We start from the raw sequence: 18,633 nt of genomic DNA, 5'->3' as shown, positions 1-18,633 counted from the left end.
GTCTCTTAGACTGTGCTTATGATGTATTTATTTTCAGAAACGCAACGTTGCGCTACGTACGCACTTTGTGTAACCTTCTCCATCAGCTTGACCCTGATGTCGATCAATTCTTGGTTCACAGAAACGTTTCCCATGACCACTGTGCGTTCGTGTACTGGAAATCTTGCTTTACACTTTTTTTCTCATCTGCTGCTGAAAAAAAGACCTGCCAACTTGGAACCATCGTATGTACTATATCGCATCGCAGCTAGTGGTACTGTTTAAGCTGTATATAATCAAGTCAAAACAAACCCCTCGTAGTGCTTAACAAGAATCTGAGTTTGGAGCATATAGTCTATAAATTAGTCGCTACAAGCAACCTATATTGATGCAAAGGCTTTTGAAATTTAGTGGGCATGGCAGCAGGGCGTTGTTCCTGGCCCGGAGGTGGAACTCTAACATAGCGAGTGGGACGGCTGGCACGTTTCAAACCACTGCTAAGCCACTGAGATCTGTCAAGCCAACAGAAGCAGCTTTGGCACTTAACGGGAAGTTTCTGGAGTCAACAAATGGTAACGAAAATGGTATCACTTCTATGGGCTCGATCGATTGGTACACTTCATGGCATGGTCTTGGCAGTAAACCGTTTGATGCCACTGTACAAAAAGCACTCGCGTTACCTTTGGAACCAACAGACATAGAAATCAAACCCGACGGGCTGATATATCTCCCAGAGATCAAGTACAGACGCATATTGAATAGGGCCTTCGGAGCTGGTGGTTGGGGTCTTGTGCCCAGGTCCCAAACCATCGTAACATCAAAACTAGTGACACGAGAATACGGATTAGTATGCCACGGCCAGTTGGTAAGCGTTTCACGTGGTGAACAGGATTATTTCTCGGAGACAGGAATACCCACAGCCACAGAAGGGTGCAAGAGTAATGCTCTAATGAGGTGCTGCAAGGATCTAGGTATCGGTTCAGAGCTATGGGATCCTGTATTTATCAAGAGGTTCAAGACTGAGCACTGTGTGGAGAAATTCGTGACACATATTGCAACATCAAAAAAAAAGAAAATATGGATAAGAAAGGATAGATCAGTTGAGTATCCTTACAAAGCATAACCTTTCCACACCTCACAGCATCCGCAGCTGAAAATTTTAACCTAAAATGCTATTTATAAATTTTTCTAGACTATACACAAAAAAGTAGAACCCGTTTTTACCCATATCACTCTACCATTTTTAATAATTTAGTCCACTCTGATACATTGATGAAAATGTGGTAGACGCCGCTTAATACATTTGAAGCCAAAGATATCAATCCCTTCTAATCAGATAAAAGAAGTGTTTCTGCTGTTACAGTTCAAATTTTGAATTTTGATATGCACATACAGATGCTGCTCAAAAAAATCGGACATTAATGTCCTCCCATTGTATTATCTTGGGCATAATAATTCTTTTTTAAATATGTATCAATTAATGCTTGTAGCTTGAATCCACGCCAAAGCAATAAATTCAGCAAACAGATTATTTTCAGCTGTCTTGAATTCATTTCCTTTGCGATGCTCTTCCTAGCATCAGAATAAAGTAAAGTCTTGCAGATCGCCAAATTATTGGAGAATGCAGGCAGGATACTGCGGAGAAATAAGACCTACAAACCCATTTGTAGTAGCCGTGAGGGCTTGAAGCCTTTTGCTTTGCCAAGTTGCATCCCACTTTACTGTTGTAAAATACGGGCCATAACCAATTTATAGGTTGATAGTCCTAGTGTTCTACAAGTACACTGCAAAACATATACTTGTGCTTTTTTTTTCAAGTGGAATCCCACTGTAATCCGAAATATTTTTTCCAGTTCTATTTGAGTTCTTGATCAATCGATAGTGACATTTGTAGACTCTGACATCATCAAGAACATCAAAGAACGTTCCTCATTCATGCGGTTGGACAGTTCTTGACAGGGACAGATTTATTAACATTTTTTACTAACTTTCTGCTAGGAATGTTGAGGCCACTTTTCTCTTTAAAGTAATTGTTATCTTATCTATGCCATCCTAGGTTTGTTATTGTTTTCTTTGAAATCAAAACTCTATTCTACCTACATTTTTCTACTTTTTTAAACATGCCAACAGCCAGTTACTAGTATGCTCAACCAATCATGAACTACAAATTAAGAACTCCTAATCTATGACTTGTCTCCGATTTTTATATATAATGACACATATGTGTTCTACATAAGAGATGATTTGATTATAGGGCTGTAGAGATAACCAACCATTTCTAGAAAATATCATAGACAATCTTATTGCTCTGAAAGTCAGAACAGAATTGACCAAAGTATAGGATTCTACTGATTATAGAGATTTGAAATAAAATATGGACGCATCAAGGTTGAAGATCACAAAAGTTTCCACTCCAAGTGAAAGAAAGCCAAATGACCAGCTAGTCTTTGGTAAGACTTTTACCGATCATATGCTGACCATTGAATGGACCTCTGAGAATGGTTGGGACGCTCCGGAGATCAAACCATATGGCAAATTATGTCTTGATCCTTCATCAATTGTATTCCATTATGCCTTCGAGCTGTTTGAAGGTATGAAAGCATACAGAACAAAGGATGGTAAAATTGCAATGTTCAGACCTGAAAAAAACATGGAAAGAATGAACAAGTCTGCAGCAAGAATTTGCCTGCCAACATTTGACGGGGAAGAATTGATCAAACTGATCGGGAAGCTGATCGAATTAGATAAGCACTTGATTCCTGAAGGTGAGGGATACTCTCTCTATATTAGACCCACTTTGATCGGTACATCTGAAGGCCTTGGTGTAAAAGAGCCAGACAGAGCCCTACTTTTTGTCATTTGTTCTCCTGTTGGCCCTTATTATAAAACTGGATTTAAGGCAGTTCGCTTGGATGCTACAGACTATGCAACAAGAGCATGGCCAGGTGGCGTCGGTGACAAAAAACTGGGCGCTAATTATGCTCCTTGTGTATTACCCCAGACGCAGGCTGCCGCTAAGGGTTTCCAGCAAAATTTGTGGTTATTTGGTCCGGAGCACTATGTCACGGAAGTTGGTACAATGAACGCATTTTTTGCATTTAATTGTAAGGAAACCGGTAAGAAAGAATTGGTCACTGCGCCATTAGATGGAACTATTTTGGAAGGTGTTACTAGAGACTCCATCTTAACTCTTGCTAGAAAGTATTTGGATCCTAATGAATGGGAGATTAATGAAAGATATTTCACTATTCATGAGGTCCAAGAAAAGGCTCATAAAGGTGAATTATTAGAGGCATTTGGAAGTGGTACAGCAGCTATTGTTTCCCCTATCAAGGAGATTGGATGGAAAGACACTATTATCAATGTTCCTTTGATTCCTGGAGAACAAAGCGGACCACTTACAAAACAAATAGCATCATGGATGATGGATATCCAATATGGTAAAGTAGAACTTGATAACTGGTTAAGAATTGTTGCAGACATTAATTAATTACGAGATCTTTGTAGGTGCTGAAGTGGGATGATCTCTAATTCGTGAATTTCAAGGGATCCAGCTTTCATATTTATGATTTTATCTACATAATTAATATCATAACTATTATCTTTTAGTAAGACAAAAGATATCAATACGCATAAAATTATCTCCAGTTCACCAATACGATCTTCACGATGACAGAACCTTTGAACAACATTAAATTATTATGGAACCAATTACATAGTTCCCGTCATCTTTGTGGTAAAGAAGGTCATATAAATTTTTAAAGTTTTAGATGAGATGAGAAAACGGAATATTTTAATGCCATATAAATTAATGCCCTAGATAAAAAATTATGTATTATACGTATTATTATTACAAGTGCAGAAGAACAGTAATGAAATATTGTTTAGAAAAAAAGTCAGCATTTTAGGCGATGTAGTCACTAAAGATTTGTCTCACCTTCTTCCAACCTTTTAGGTTGTCTAGTCTTTCGTTAAGTTCCACAATTTCCTTGGTTGGGATATATCTATCAGTCACAAAGTCCATATCTTCATACTTAACAAACCAATCTCTCTTCCATAACCACCATATAATATAGACAAATGGAAAAACGAAGAGCTCCAAATAAACAGAGAAAAAATCTGTAACGCTCCATGGATCAAATGCTTGCCAACCTTGAATAAGGATGATGAAAACAGTGAAAATTACAAGGAAATAAGGACCAAAGGGATATGTCCAGTTCTTGAACTGCAGTAAGTCGGTTTTTCCTTGAACTTCAAGACCTTTTCTGAATCTGATTGATGTAATACCAATACATAACCATGCAATTTGGTTTGAAACACCAACAATGTTTTGTAACCAGGTCCATAGAGTACCCGCACCTATAAAACTGGCACCCAGGCACAAACCACCGACAGCCCAAGTGATCAACACAGCAACATATGGCGCCTTATATCTATTAGTACGTCCAACAATTTTCTTTGGCAAGTACCCATCCAAAGCCATGTTGTACATAATTCTACTACCTGCAAATAGTGCATGATTACATGCGCTAATAACACTTGTTAAAATGACAGCGTTCATAAAGGAACCAGCCCCACGAGTACCTGCCATTTGGAACACAAGAGTAAAAGGAGAAGTCATGACAGATTTAGTAGATAAACCTGGGTAGTCATATGGAATATTCATACCAATGAAAAATGTGGATAAAACGTAGAATATCAATATTCTCCAGAAGACAGTTTTTACAATCTTTGGCGTATTTCTAACAGGATTACTAGCTTCACCACCAGTTAAAGTGATTGATTCAGTACCACCATAAGCAAAACAGGCGCTAACAAATAATGATGCAAAACCCTTGAAACCATTAACAAAAGGAGCCTCGCCATGTGTCCAATTCTTGAAACCAATGTACTCATGTTGGGGATTCTTACCAACGTTCACAATAATAGACATAATGAAAAAGATAACAATGGCAATAACTTTTAACATAGCTAACCAATATTCTGCTTCCCCATAAATTCTAACATGGATAACGTTTAAGAATAAGACAAAAAACCAGAATATAAGGGAAGCACCCCAGTATGGGAAATGGTGATCAGCGGTATGCCAGTAATCCAAGACCAGCTGTAATGCAGTTAAGTCACTTGCCACAGAGACAGCGTCATTAAACCAATAATTCCACATCAATGCACATGCGAAGGATTCTGAGCCAAATTTGCGTGCATATGAACAAAACGAACCGCTGATAGGCATGAATGTCGACATTTCCCCCAGACATAACATAGTCAAATATACTACACCACCTATAATTGTATAATTCATAAACAACGAAGCTGGACCACCATTATGCAAGGACTTCGCAGTAGATAAATATAGACCTGTCCCGATAATGCCTGCAATAGATATCATGTTAATGTGCCTGGGACTTAATGCTCTGGTCAAATCTTCACGAATATTTTGCTCCGGATCAAAATCAGACCTCAACTCATCGATGTCTAGCGAGCTGCTCACTTCATATATTTCTTGCTTGCCAGAGTCGACTTTAACAGCCTCCCGGTCTGATATAGACGAACTCATGCTGTATTATGTGTTAATGAAAATATGAATTTTTTTTTTCTTTGTTAGTTTTTATCTTTGGTGTTAAGCGGTTGTGTGTTTCTAGTGAAATGATACCTCTATCTTATTACTGACTTGTTTGTAAGTTAGAAATCTTCATGAAGATTGTACATAAACTCATCTTATCATTTCGCTAAAGATATATACTTCCTTTATATTATATTGTAAAAATGATGGGAGAGATAGCTAGAGAGAAAAAAGTATTATTAAAAGTAGAATGTTCATTACTTAATGCCACAGTATTTCCAGTGGCACTAACTCAAATCGTCCCCACACCACCACTTTAACCGATTTTTTCAAATTAAAAAAAAAGATAGCATTACTAAAGACCACACACTCACAGGACCAAAGAAACATTACAGCTCAAGAGCTGTATTTGATTTCCGATGTGCCATCAATCTATTAACCGTAACGCAAAATCTATTATTTATTTCAGAACTGTTAGGTTGTCCTTGCTCCCATATAGCCTCCCCATTCTAACTTATTTCTTGACTATTGCTTTTTTTTTTTCTTTACAGTACGGAAACACAGTCCCTCTTTGCTCATCCTATAATCTATTACACACTGTAGGAAAGCTTCTATCGCAATATTTTTTTGCTTTGAATTGTACTTTCTTTTCATGGACTCATCGACTCTCTTAAAATTTGGTTGCTGAAACGCTGACAAGCACAGTGCGAACGTGGAATAGAAAATGAAAAAGAAACAAAGGACCACTCCTTTTGATTTACTCTTCCCTGATACTGCTAAAATCAAGATCCGTAGATTACTCTTAGACAACAGGGAAGAAGCTGCTGGACCCTTAATCAAATGCCAGGAGGTTAAGACCTCTAGTACTCTCCCCCCCTCCTCCACTCCTCCACTCCGCGCGCTACGAGAACGGATCCCCCACAGTTGCATTTTTCTGTGTTCACAAAATGCACGTCGCCGTGCAAATTGAAGAAACAAAGAACAATGACAACTGCCAGCAGTAACAAGCAGAAACAGCAGAAAACAAATGGATACGTAACTTTCTGAGAGCAATTCAAGTATTGAATTGTATTCTTTCTTGCGGCCTTCATAGCTTTAGGCTTCAGGTGTACAGATTATCTCTGTGTATGAATTCATCTATTAGCTTACACAAACAGAAAGGGTTCCATCAATTACTGTGCTTCCCCAGATCGGATGCAGCACTACATCATTCCTACTTCTCTTCCCCGTTCTGAGAGGTTGTTTGCACGGCTCCTCCACAGTTTACTCTGCACTCTGGTACTCAATGCTTTGCATCATAGTTGTAGAGTGGCCCCTGGAGGAGGGGGAGCTAATAGATATGAAGTAGGAATGGAGCTGGACTGTGACCCACGGCTATTGCTGTGCTGTCTAATGAGAGTCCGCCAACCTTTCTAACAGAAAGTAATGGAGGAAAAGACAAAAAAAAACTGTGAAACTTGCGTTTCCCCCCCATGTTTTGGCACGATTTACAGAAGTTTCCTGTAGCGACATCAGAATTCACATATTTCATCAAGTACCTTTCAGTTCTTTTTTTTTTTTGTTTTTGACACAATTTTTCTCTTTACTTACTGGAAAAGGAATGGAATATAGCATTTTGGTATCGATCGTAGAAGATTTCCGTGTGGCATATCTGGGCGAAATGGAAAAAAAAGGAGTGAATTCCGCGTGATCTGATGCGGCGACTCGCCTTGTTTCTGTAATGGTGATGACTCGCCGTTCCAGTGCTTCTGAAACTGCCTAGGTGCAAACGACTATTACGCCTTATATAACACTCTACACGAATTATCTACCCCCCCATTTTCTCAAAACACACCACAGTTTGGTTTTCCAGTTCTCCGTCCTACTTCGATGAGGAGGTAATGCCAGTAAGCCAAACCAGCATGTCATATTGGTGGTATACTCTTGCTCATGATGGCAACTTCATATAAATAGAGAAAATTGCAACAGTCATAGCTAATATCAATAAGTTATGTATAACCAAGAACACCTCTATTCTCACCAAATGTATGGACGTCTCCTTCAAGCCTATGACCACCCTTTGTGCGTGCTTGTCCGAGTAGAAGATGATAGTAAGGCAAACACTTAATACTGACTGAGTAGACGCATACGGTGTCCGTTTTTTAAGTCTATAGCAACAGCGCCACAATAGCCCTGAACAACCCCCTCGTACACAATAGCACTTGAACCAACTTACATCAGTAGAATTCCTTCATTTCCCAATTAGGAAGGTGCCGTACATCTACGTATCTAGCTATATATTGCGGAAAGCCTATGTGCTTCTTTCTGGTTGTCAATATTAACAATGGCCAAGACTTCATGACATCATATTACGCGGCAAATGTTTTCAGTTTGGTGTTCATTGCAATTTACATCAAATAATAGCGATTCCGAATTTTTTTTTACGTCCGCTTTCATACCCACGGTACTCGAACTTGAGGGTTAGAGACTCAAAACGTGCTTTAGTTCTGTTGGACTTTGTCCAGCCCTTGGACAATAATTCACACTATATGGGTATTTGGGGATGTTCATTTGAAATAGCGATAAACTATTATGAAGACAATACGATCAAATACTTTCACCATTTGCAATTAATAGGAGCAACATTTTAGAGAGAATTACTATCAAACTCAGATAATTGCGAATACTGCAACAAGAAATGAATTATTAAATATATTTCATAGTAACGATTGCTATGTATGTTTTGGAGACCTGTTATTAGACATTCTATAAAAACGACCAATTACGTTCGGTATCTGACTACAAACTCACGGAAGTCCAGTACATTGTCTCACTAAGTATGTTTACCATATACAGATTTTGAATTCACACTTGTGTAGATATATAATGCTTGCTATTGGAGACGAACTATCCATTGTTCCATGTATGTAAGACTTAACATAAGTGGCACCACTTTAGACTTCATGGATATTCATTTTCCCACTTTCGCTTACATCTTGAGATACCAGGGCCATTTTTTTTTTAGGTATTGTATAGCTTTATTCGGCAGTATCTAGTCCCCACCAACCAACCATGTTTCAATTTGATTCCTTAATACTTGGTTTCAATAAATATTCTGTAATTACCTTAAAAGTTATATTAGGAAAAATTAGGATGGTCATTATATGATGAAAATAAAACCTAAGCTAGTACACTCAAGCGAATCTTACAAAATTAAATACAGCTACCTTGTACTGATACAGATTTAACTCCTATAAGAATTTGCAAGTTGTTTTTAACAAACGAATCAAAATTTTGACCTAATATAATGATCTGGACAATGCAGGTATGATTAACAATAAAATCGACATGAACTTATATTACACAAACCTCAAACTTTCCTTTACTCCATTTCTTGTCAATGCTTGGAGAACTGTGTAGAACAAATCTTACATCTTTTCAAAATGTGCGTTGAGACCAAATAGCATTATCGTATCGTAGAATTACATAAATGACAGTAGACCGTCTAAATAGAGTCTAGTATACCAAATACACGAGGGCACATAAGAAGGCATAGTAAGAACAAACAACTTCCAGAGATACCTTTCCTAATTACAATTTACCCAACAGTGTTTTGTCAATATTATCTAGCAAACAATATCTATTAAATATATACTTATTTAGTATCATATTCAGATTATTTCACTTCTAGACGAGTAACTCCCTGGGGTAGCTACTAAAGATGTAAGAGCACTAAGTTAACAAGTTGGAGTCAAAAATACGAATACATATATTTAGCTTTTTTCAATACAGTTTTTACATATGTTCCTTTTTTTGTGTATTTAAATTTGGTAAGTAAGGGAGTTCTCAGCCGATTCATAAATAAATACTAACGACCTAATAGGCGCTGTATCAGAATATTTCGGCATGTTTTGTGATATAAGAATATTATCCTATATGGCATTGTGTTCAGATATTTTTTGCTCTTAGATATTCCAGCCAATTTTTCTACTATCGTACACACAGTAATTATTAAACTAATACCAGATAAAGGATGCAATTACTTATTGTTCAGTAATCCGCGAATTTAAACCTTAGGATCTTTCACAGCAAATGCAGGTTCAAATTGTTGATATAATGGGTCTACTGTGCTGTTCTTGGTAAATTCCGATTATACATGCAAGAATTAGACAGTGCACCTTATCTGATTGATACTGTCTCCATCTAAAACTATTTCTGTGAACAATGCAAAACACCATCTCTTACATGCTTACATTTCTCCCCTTTTTCAATTATAAGGAGTTGACGTCTCTCACGAAATATTTGTGGCCCCACATATAATTCATTGCACTTGTTGAAGGCAACAATACTTTTTCCTTTAATGTTTTGCGTAAAAACCCTGTGGAGAATAATATGAGCATTGTCTCATATTTTCAACGGTATTTATAAAATGTGATTTGATATTACCTAAAGTGATTAAACAATTCAATAGTAGCAATTGTTTCACTGTTAGCATTCTCGATGATTTACACTACCTATACCAACCCTGTATCTATCCATTACGGCCAATTACCTAGGGTCTTCTATTGCATTTATTTGCCATGCTATTATCTTTCTAGAGGTTTATCAGGGATGCTACATGACCTGATGAAAACCAGCATAATCACTAAATTCTTTAGTTCTAAAACTATACGTTCAGCACACAGTATTGAATTCCTTCCTTACAAATAATGTAGCTGAATCTATCGTTTTTGCTTTTCGGATAATATGGCTGACAATACTTGGAGTCCCGAATATATATATATATGACCAAGCCATTATACAATCCAGTATTACACGTCCCTTTTAGAAACAGGACAATGAGCGGTAAGTGAGTGAAGTAAATAATGTTGCTGATTATATTAACGTTGCAAGCAAAATCGCCAAGTATATCATTTTCCTTAAAGCAACATTATTATCAATTATTATAACTTTATTTGATATTATTGAGGACAGCATTGAGGCTATCTCCTGAAATATCAAAATCTACATTTAATGGGAAAAAGGAAGACTGCTGTGACCGTAACTCAATTTGCTTGCTAGGTTTTAATCAAAGATATTTAGGATAAAATATGTTACAAAGTCAAGGTTTTTCTGGTCCAACATAAGAATGGCAAGCTGACATAGTCAACTATGGGTACATAACTGTTATTTCAGGAACCATTAATCTTCATGGTTACAACATAGCTGTGGCTTTTATTGAATAACACTTACACTGCTCTACCAAGACGATATTTAGCAATCAATAGCAAGGAATTTTTTCTCTAATCCTTGAGATCACTCACAGCAGCTGAACTGCTCACACCGAAACGCTAATTGTTAAGGCGAAATTCAACTTGATAATAGAAAGAGATGGTAGATGAATATTATCCAACTGCATATAATTCAATGATAGGCAATCACATTAGCGAACTATATGGTATAACATCAGGGTATTAATATCAAAGGAGTTTCTCAGAGGCCTATAGTTGAATCTAATATATATCACCTGACTTTTTATGATGGTGGCGTGAAGGCCGAAACTATGTTAAGCGACAGATATCTTACGTTCAACGAATTCATTTGTCTCATTTGGAATTATGTGAGTTATTCTAATTCTCAACAAGATCATGAATCCATTATTAGATTCACATCGTCTTATCTAAACCGGCAGTTTGAAGAACAATTTTTTTTTGTGTTATCATAAAAGTAGCTTATCTAACACTATTAGGGCAATGTTTTTTGTGTACTAGAATCAACTACAAGTTAATTGTTAGAGAAATTGGAACACAAGCTAAAATGCCCGATATATGGTTGATACAATGCCACAAGAAGTTAAGAAATGGTGTTACTCTTTTCTTTTCTTTTCTTTTCTTTCTTTTATTTTTTTTTGGCAGAAATTTAATGGTGATTTTCGCACCATTCTAAAATTTTGATAAGACATCAAAAAGCCTTTTTGACATCTTTTACTGGGTGTTTGAAATTTCTCGAACCTTTTTGCTGTGGCTGAATCTTTTCAGTTCTACGCTACATCATAACCCTGTCACTGGGTACCCAGTCGAGTCCAATGGTAACAAGTAGGGCAAATTATTGTAGAGCACAGGATTAAGTGTAGAGCTTATCGTATGTCTTGTAGAGGCTGGCACTAACGTTGATTAGGATCGACATTATGAAAGAGGGGCGTAAACCCTCTATAGTTGTTCTATTTTTGGCTCGACAGTCTTTGGACTTTTATTTCTCTTTAATTAATGACCAAAGAGTTTCAGTTGTAAAAACCAGCGGCTCAACGTTAGTGATAAAAAGAAAGAAATATCGAACAGTACAAATATATGACTACTTATCGTTTTTAAAACCATAAGTTATCGGAACAAATCGCGGAGAAAGTTATGTCATAATTGGAACATACCTTTATGATGAAAACATGACATCCAAACTCCCTGTATTTGTAAGAGAACAATAAATTTTCATGTAATATAATTTGCAGTTAATTTGTTTGATACATGCACCCTACCTTTTGTAATTATATGACAATTGCAGAGTTCTGCTCATTAAAAAATTACCTAATGCATATGGTGAGAAATGAAAAATTGATACTTTGTTCTGCTCAAACTGATCCTACTGCTACGAGATCAAAACATTTTCTTTAGCTCTAGTTTGATTAAAATGTGAATTCTACTAGCACTAACAGGCCCATCATGGCTCACTTTGCACTTAAAATTTCTTTTTCTTCAAACCGCTTTTGGTAACTGTGTTAGAAAAACCTTTCCAAAGCTAGTTCAATACCTAAATCATCAAAAAAATGAATAAATGCCATTTTTGATTTTGTCTCACAAATGCTCTCTAATTATTAGAAAATTTCTTATATGGGCTGAAAATCAATGAAAGACTACATACCATAAAATCAGCAGCACAAAACAAGAGAAGAAGAACTTTCAGCGATTTGAAGCTTTCTTCCATACAGCTCAAAAACATTGTGATAAATTAAAAAAGGAGTATGTCTTATGTTAGACATACGTCACTAAACCACGCCATTTTCCAGTTGAATTGGTAACATGTTATCGGACTTAGAAATAAGAAGATGTCAATGTCTCATTCTTATTCCTTTGTATGAAATAAGTGCTTGATGATAAGCACAGTCAAAATATTGACCAAGTAACAGAACCTTAAATTCCTTATAACCTATATGATATGTGCCTATTGTTTGAAGCCATAATTAGCTAATATCCATACAGAAGACTGCGACTTATACAGAATGGGAAATTGACAGACTTAGTAAACGCTTCTTTCTCTCTGTTGACCATTTCTCTGAGTACTTGGTAGCACTTCTAGTTCAAAATTTCAGGTTCTACTCTGCTATTCTCAAATAAATTTGTTGATAAACCATGCTTTGGTATAACAAATCTGCATTACTTTTGTTTCCTCAAGTTCATTTGATAAGTCTCTAAACAATCCGTGGCTATAACGCCAAGTACCACAGAAAAAAGAAAAGTATTATAATGGTGAAATAAAATTGTTTGAGGGATAACATATAAATGTCGATAAAAAGAAGAAATTTAAACCATGGTTAACAAAGTCGAAGATGGCGTGAGGTTAGAACAATAGCTACTATTGTGTTGATTTTAAATTGGTATTTATGAGACCAGTAAATTGCGATGTATTCCAAAACAACATTTACTGCAAATATACTTTTTTGTTTGCTGCTCCTTCTCAGGTGTTGCGCTGCTATCCTCGAACCTGATAATTCCCTACAAATATTTGATTCCTTCTTAAGTAATCCATCAAAATATCCATTAGGATGTTCACCAAAAATTACAAACCCTAAAAAGGGTTTGTCAATGGAACTGTATTCATATCCATATCGGAAGAAAGGTTCTCACCCATGCTGGGATCCTGCTTATCTTGATCCGAATTTTCCAAGGGTGGGTTACAAAAAAAACAAATTAATAGCCCGCGTTGATGGTGTTAGTGGCGATATCAATTTCAACTTTCACCCTAAAAGACAATGCACACCAATAGCCGATTATTTACCTCCAAACTTTAACTATAATGAACCCATAACAACTACAAACTTTACGATGCTTCTTTATGGCTACTTTAAGCCAAAAGTCACAGGGTTGCATACATTCGATATATCTGCAGACGATTTACTCTTCATGAATTTTGGCGCTGGAAATGCTTTTGACTGTTGTAGGAGAGACTCAACAGCTGATACTTTTGGAAACTATGTAGCTTGGGCAATTTGGGGAAGGCGAATAGTGCGTAACAAACTTACTGTGCGTTTAGATAAAGGGATATACTATCCATTAAGACTTTTTTTCAATAACAGAGATTACTACGGTCAGATGAGACTTACATTTAAAACAGAACATGGATCAGAGCGCATAACAGATTTCTCAGATTACTTTTTTTCGGTTGATGATACTTCTGAAGGATGCCCAGGTCTGATAACTTATGAAAGTGAATGTGCAGATGTGAAATCATCAACAGTTCTAGAGACAGATTATATTACTATCCAAGCTGAGAAAGAAGTGTTACCAATTATAAAAACGATATATTATGTCGGTATCCCGTGTAGCTCTAGTCAATCTATATATGGGTCATCATCATCGTCATCATCATCTAAAAGACTGGACTGCCCTTCTGGTCTTTTCTTTGATCCATTAGCGGAAAAATGTGTTAGTATATCAACACCTCCTCTCCCTCCTATACCATCATCGTCATCATTGCCAACATCATCACAAGAATATTCATCTAGCTCTCACCGAGTCCCCAGTAGTTCTCATGCTCTGATTCACAGCTCAAGCGTCGTAATATCAACTATCTCAAGTTCGATACCAAGTTCGATGCCAAGTTCGATACCAAGTTCGATGCCAAGTTCGATGCCAAGTTCGATACCAAGTTCGATGCCAAGTTCGATACCAAGTTCGATGCCAAGTTCGATACCAAGTTCGATGCCTAGCTCGGTGATCAAGCCATCGACAGTTTCGAACCACTCGAGTTCGATACCAAGTTCGATACCAAGTTCGATGCCAAGTTCGATACCAAGTTCGATACCAAGTTCGATGCCAAGTTCGATGCCAAGTTCGATACCAAGTTCGATGCCTAGCTCGGTGATCAAGCCATCGACAGTTTCGAACCACTCGAGTTCGATGCCAAGTTCGATACCAAGTTCGATGCCAAGTTCGATGCCTAGCTCGGTGATCAAGCCATCGACAGTTTCGAACCACTCGAGTTCGATGCCAAGTTCGATACCAAGTTCGATACCAAGTTCGATGCCTAGCTCGGTGATCAAGCCATCGACAGTTTCGAACCACTCGAGTTCGATGCCAAGTTCGATACCAAGTTCGATACCAAGTTCGATGCCAAGTTCGATGCCAAGTTCGATACCAAGTTCGATGCCTAGCTCGGTGATCAAGCCATCGACAGTTTCGAACCACTCGAGTTCTATACCAAAATCCTCTACTCCCACGGGAGATATCCCAGAGCCACGAATTCTTAATATTACTACCACCACCACCAATCATAGTAGTGAAACACCACCGTTTTCAAGCTCTGACAGTAGCTCCTACATCGAGTCAAGTATTATCTCTAGTTCTTCATCCTTTGAGTTGAGGTCGGTCTCGACCCCGAAACTAATATCCTCAACAATGGTACCAATTTTCAGTAAGACTAAAAGCTCTACTCGCTCACACATTTACTGGAATAGCTCAACTATAGAAACATCTTCATCACTGAGTCCAAGTCCAAGTCCAAGTCCAAGTCCAAGTCCAAGTCCAAGTCCAAGACCTGACCCTCAACCAAGTCCAAGACCGGACCCTCAACCAAGTCCAAGACCTGACCCTCAACCAAGTCCAAGACCTGACCCTCAACCAAGTCCAAGACCTGACCCTCAACCAAGTCCAAGACCTGACCCTCAACCAAGTCCAAGACCTGACCCTCAACCAAGTCCAAGACCGGACCCTCAACCAAGTCCAAGACCTGACCCTCAACCAAGTCCAAGACCTGACCCTCAACCAAGTCCAAGACCTGACCCTCAACCAAGTCCAAGACCTGACCCTCAACCAAGTCCAAGACCTGACCCTCAACCAAGTCCAAGACCTGACCCTCAACCAAGTCCAAGACCGAATCCTCAACCAAGTCCAACTCCGAAGCTACTGTCCGATTTTTCATCATTGCATCATTCACGCTCTCTAAATGCCATTTTTAGAAGCGCCACAAGCCGGCATGATACTTACACCACTATTTCTGCTTTTTTTACCCCACGCTTATCACTACAAATCACTACACTAGTACAACAACCAACAGCGTCGGATGCTTTGAATAGCTTGTACCTTGGTGGAACATATCGTCTCAATGTTAGTTACTTTTTATTTCCAGCGCTTTTAATATTTACAATTGCCAATATTCTTGTTTAGTTACTTCATCTATATCATCAAATATTCGTTTTCTACTGCAAGCAGTTTTAATTATATTTTAGGTAACGTTCTCTAGATAGATACGGTTTTAATATTTTGATGACGAAAAAAACATTCAATGCGTTTACTTATAGTAATAAATTTTTATGCCATTGTTGTGAATTCTACTAACATATGAAACTTTCAAAAATTAAGTAAAATATGCCTGTTTATACAATTGCTGGACAGACTGATGTTTAAATGTATATTATAGTTGATTCAGTATTATAATATGAGTATCTTGTCATAAGTATTGGGCTAGACTGTTTGGATTAATCCTGCTGAAGATATAACTATCCTACTAGCACGAAAAAATGAAGAATAATCAATATCGAAAAATATTGAAATACAAAATTCACCTAAGAGGTGTACATCATGAGATTTTGTGGAATGGACTAGTTTGTAGATTAAACTCAATTTGGCCTCACTACTACCAGCAACTACTATCTCTTCAAGAATGACAGTATTTTGGTAGAAATTTTCGCACTCCATTTCTTCAGTATGACAGTTTTTAAGACATAACACTGCAGTTTGAATCAAGATCAAAATGTTAGAGGCCTACATTGACATTCCACTTATTAAAGGATCATAAAACTTAATAAATATAGGTAGTAATTGATAGATGATATTGTTCTCTACTTTTTTTTTTTATATTTAACTATACAAAAATGACGCGACTGTTCAATAGTGTCTAGAAAGGCCTCGACCATATTGCGACTAATGAAGTATCTCTCCAAACACAAAGCTTAGTTTGCTACACTAACAAGAATACTTGCAACAGCTTGATTTATATTTTGTCACAGTTTTGCTATAAAGCAATATGTTCAAAAATATCTATTAAAAGCTCCATAAACACTACACACCATTTGAAACTTTCCATGGAATTTCTATTTGAATATTGTATGCTAGATCTATAACCTCAATAAAAACTACTATAATAGACGGACAGAAAACTATTTACTACTATTGTTATATTTTCTATTACCTCCCTATGCTGAATTTACATATGCTATGTAGTAATTATTTGACAGTAATAGCAAATTTAAGGTATAGGCTTTCGTTTCGGGCTTATGACAGTTGAACCATACCATGAACAAAAATAAACAACTCAGTAACTCTATTATTCAATAGCAGTAAAGACAACGTAGCTACCACCAATAAATGATTAACTATATTGCTTGTTGTTAAAACACAGATAATATCAGTTTACTAGCAATAATGGAAAATCAAATTTGTCAGGAACTATTATGGAAGTCAAAACATTCTATAGTTCAATAGCTCAAGGAAGATTCTCTGTTATTACCCCAGTTTTAGTAGATATTAAATGCAAATGGCATTACTCTTATAGCACAATCAGACGTTCAAGTACCTGACCTCTTACATTCAATATATTGATATCCAGAATATCTGGCTTTGATATGTCTCAATGTTGATTTTACTACATGCTTATTTTGAAAGGTATTGGATAATCCGACTCTATCTTCTCATCTGATATCAGTCGGCCATGTAAAAGATAGTAAAACATAATCTCAAATTAGAGAATTCGAAATTGATTCAACTGTTAATAAGGTGAATAAAAAATACTATGTACTGGATTATGCAAAAATATATAACATGCTTATTTCAGCTGCACATAGACTACTAAAATCCCAGTGTAATATTTACACATGGAATACAAAGTAATATTACATTTGAACAAATATGAATCATTTTCAATAGGAGTTCTTTATCATTCATTGGTTACGAGTAATTAATGGTAATAGCAAGATGGTTTACCCATCCACAAAGATATGTCTTCTTAGAGTCACACCAATATTGAATTGGTTAATATCACTTAAAGAATGATTTTTTGTTTGAAATTGATCAAAAACAAACCAGGTTTATAACCCAGATAGTTACTTTTATGTTACCATACTTTTATAGTTTTGAATGTAAGTGACAAACAATATGTATAATTTCAATAAGTTGTACAGAAGTATGAAAATTGTAACGAATCAGTTCGGATTTAACTACTGATATCATGATTAACAGATATATAAAGAATTATTTATCATCCATCCATTTCCAGAAAGTAATATACTATTTATCCCTTTAAGGTTTTTACTGAAGAGATCGACTATTTTTAGCAGGCTATTCCAACAATTCTGTTAGAAATATTCATCCAATATGAAATTGCAACAAGGCAATATTCATCAATATATCCCGTGATATTCACATTACTATTCCATATTGGCATGAAAATAAAACAATCTTTCAAATACTGTTAACATTTAGATCCATCAAACTTTTTGCTAGTTTGCAGTAACTTACAATACTATACTAGTAATAACAATGTTCATATCAAGCTATGCCAGTACTGACCACACGCCAGAGACCACAGTATCTAAATATTACAGGAAATGGCTACTCTAACTTGTACTTCAATACAGATATACCTTCAACGACCATATTCTATTGTCCTGGGATTTCCCAAAAAAGAACTGTTTTGAAAAAAATAATAGTGCCAATTCTCATTGCTTTCAACGTAAAGGGAAAGCTTTATTTTAGACTTAGCATGATAATCAAAGACATAACCTTCCGATCATAACCTTGGAACATGGATTCTCTAGAATTCCTAATGCTAATTCCTAAAAGGTCCTCTGAATATGACAGGTATGGAAT

The 18,633-nt window shown here is 36.6% G+C and overlaps 4 protein-coding genes across 4 annotated transcripts; 3 read left to right on the top strand and 1 right to left on the bottom strand.

Annotated features, from left to right (window-relative positions):
- Positions 1 to 367: 367 nt before the first annotated feature.
- On the top strand, positions 368 to 1,102 carry MGM101 (Mgm101p; the record flags this gene model as incomplete). The annotated part of the gene is made up of 1 exon (XM_449353.1): positions 368 to 1,102. The coding sequence occupies one exon, from the start codon at positions 368 to 370 to the stop codon at positions 1,100 to 1,102; it is 735 nt and encodes a 244-aa protein (XP_449353.1).
- A 1,251-nt stretch (positions 1,103 to 2,353) lies between these two features.
- BAT2 (branched-chain-amino-acid transaminase BAT2) lies at positions 2,354 to 3,469 on the top strand (the record flags this gene model as incomplete). Its single annotated transcript, XM_449352.1, has 1 exon — positions 2,354 to 3,469. One exon carries the CDS (start codon positions 2,354 to 2,356, stop codon positions 3,467 to 3,469), a length of 1,116 nt encoding a protein of 371 aa, XP_449352.1.
- A 414-nt stretch (positions 3,470 to 3,883) lies between these two features.
- CYN1 (amino acid permease) lies at positions 3,884 to 5,536 on the bottom strand (the record flags this gene model as incomplete). Its single annotated transcript, XM_449351.1, has 1 exon — positions 3,884 to 5,536. One exon carries the CDS (start codon positions 5,534 to 5,536, stop codon positions 3,884 to 3,886), a length of 1,653 nt encoding a protein of 550 aa, XP_449351.1.
- A 7,634-nt stretch (positions 5,537 to 13,170) lies between these two features.
- On the top strand, positions 13,171 to 15,933 carry EPA12 (the record flags this gene model as incomplete). The annotated part of the gene is made up of 1 exon (XM_449350.2): positions 13,171 to 15,933. The coding sequence occupies one exon, from the start codon at positions 13,171 to 13,173 to the stop codon at positions 15,931 to 15,933; it is 2,763 nt and encodes a 920-aa protein (XP_449350.2).
- Between the last annotated feature and the right edge of the window lie 2,700 nt (positions 15,934 to 18,633).

The sequence above is a fragment of the Nakaseomyces glabratus genome, chromosome M, assembly GCF_010111755.1.
Source record: "Nakaseomyces glabratus chromosome M, complete sequence".
NCBI classification, from domain to species: Eukaryota; Fungi; Ascomycota; class Saccharomycetes; order Saccharomycetales; family Saccharomycetaceae; genus Nakaseomyces; species Nakaseomyces glabratus.
This window is presented reverse-complemented; position numbering and strand designations above follow the sequence as displayed.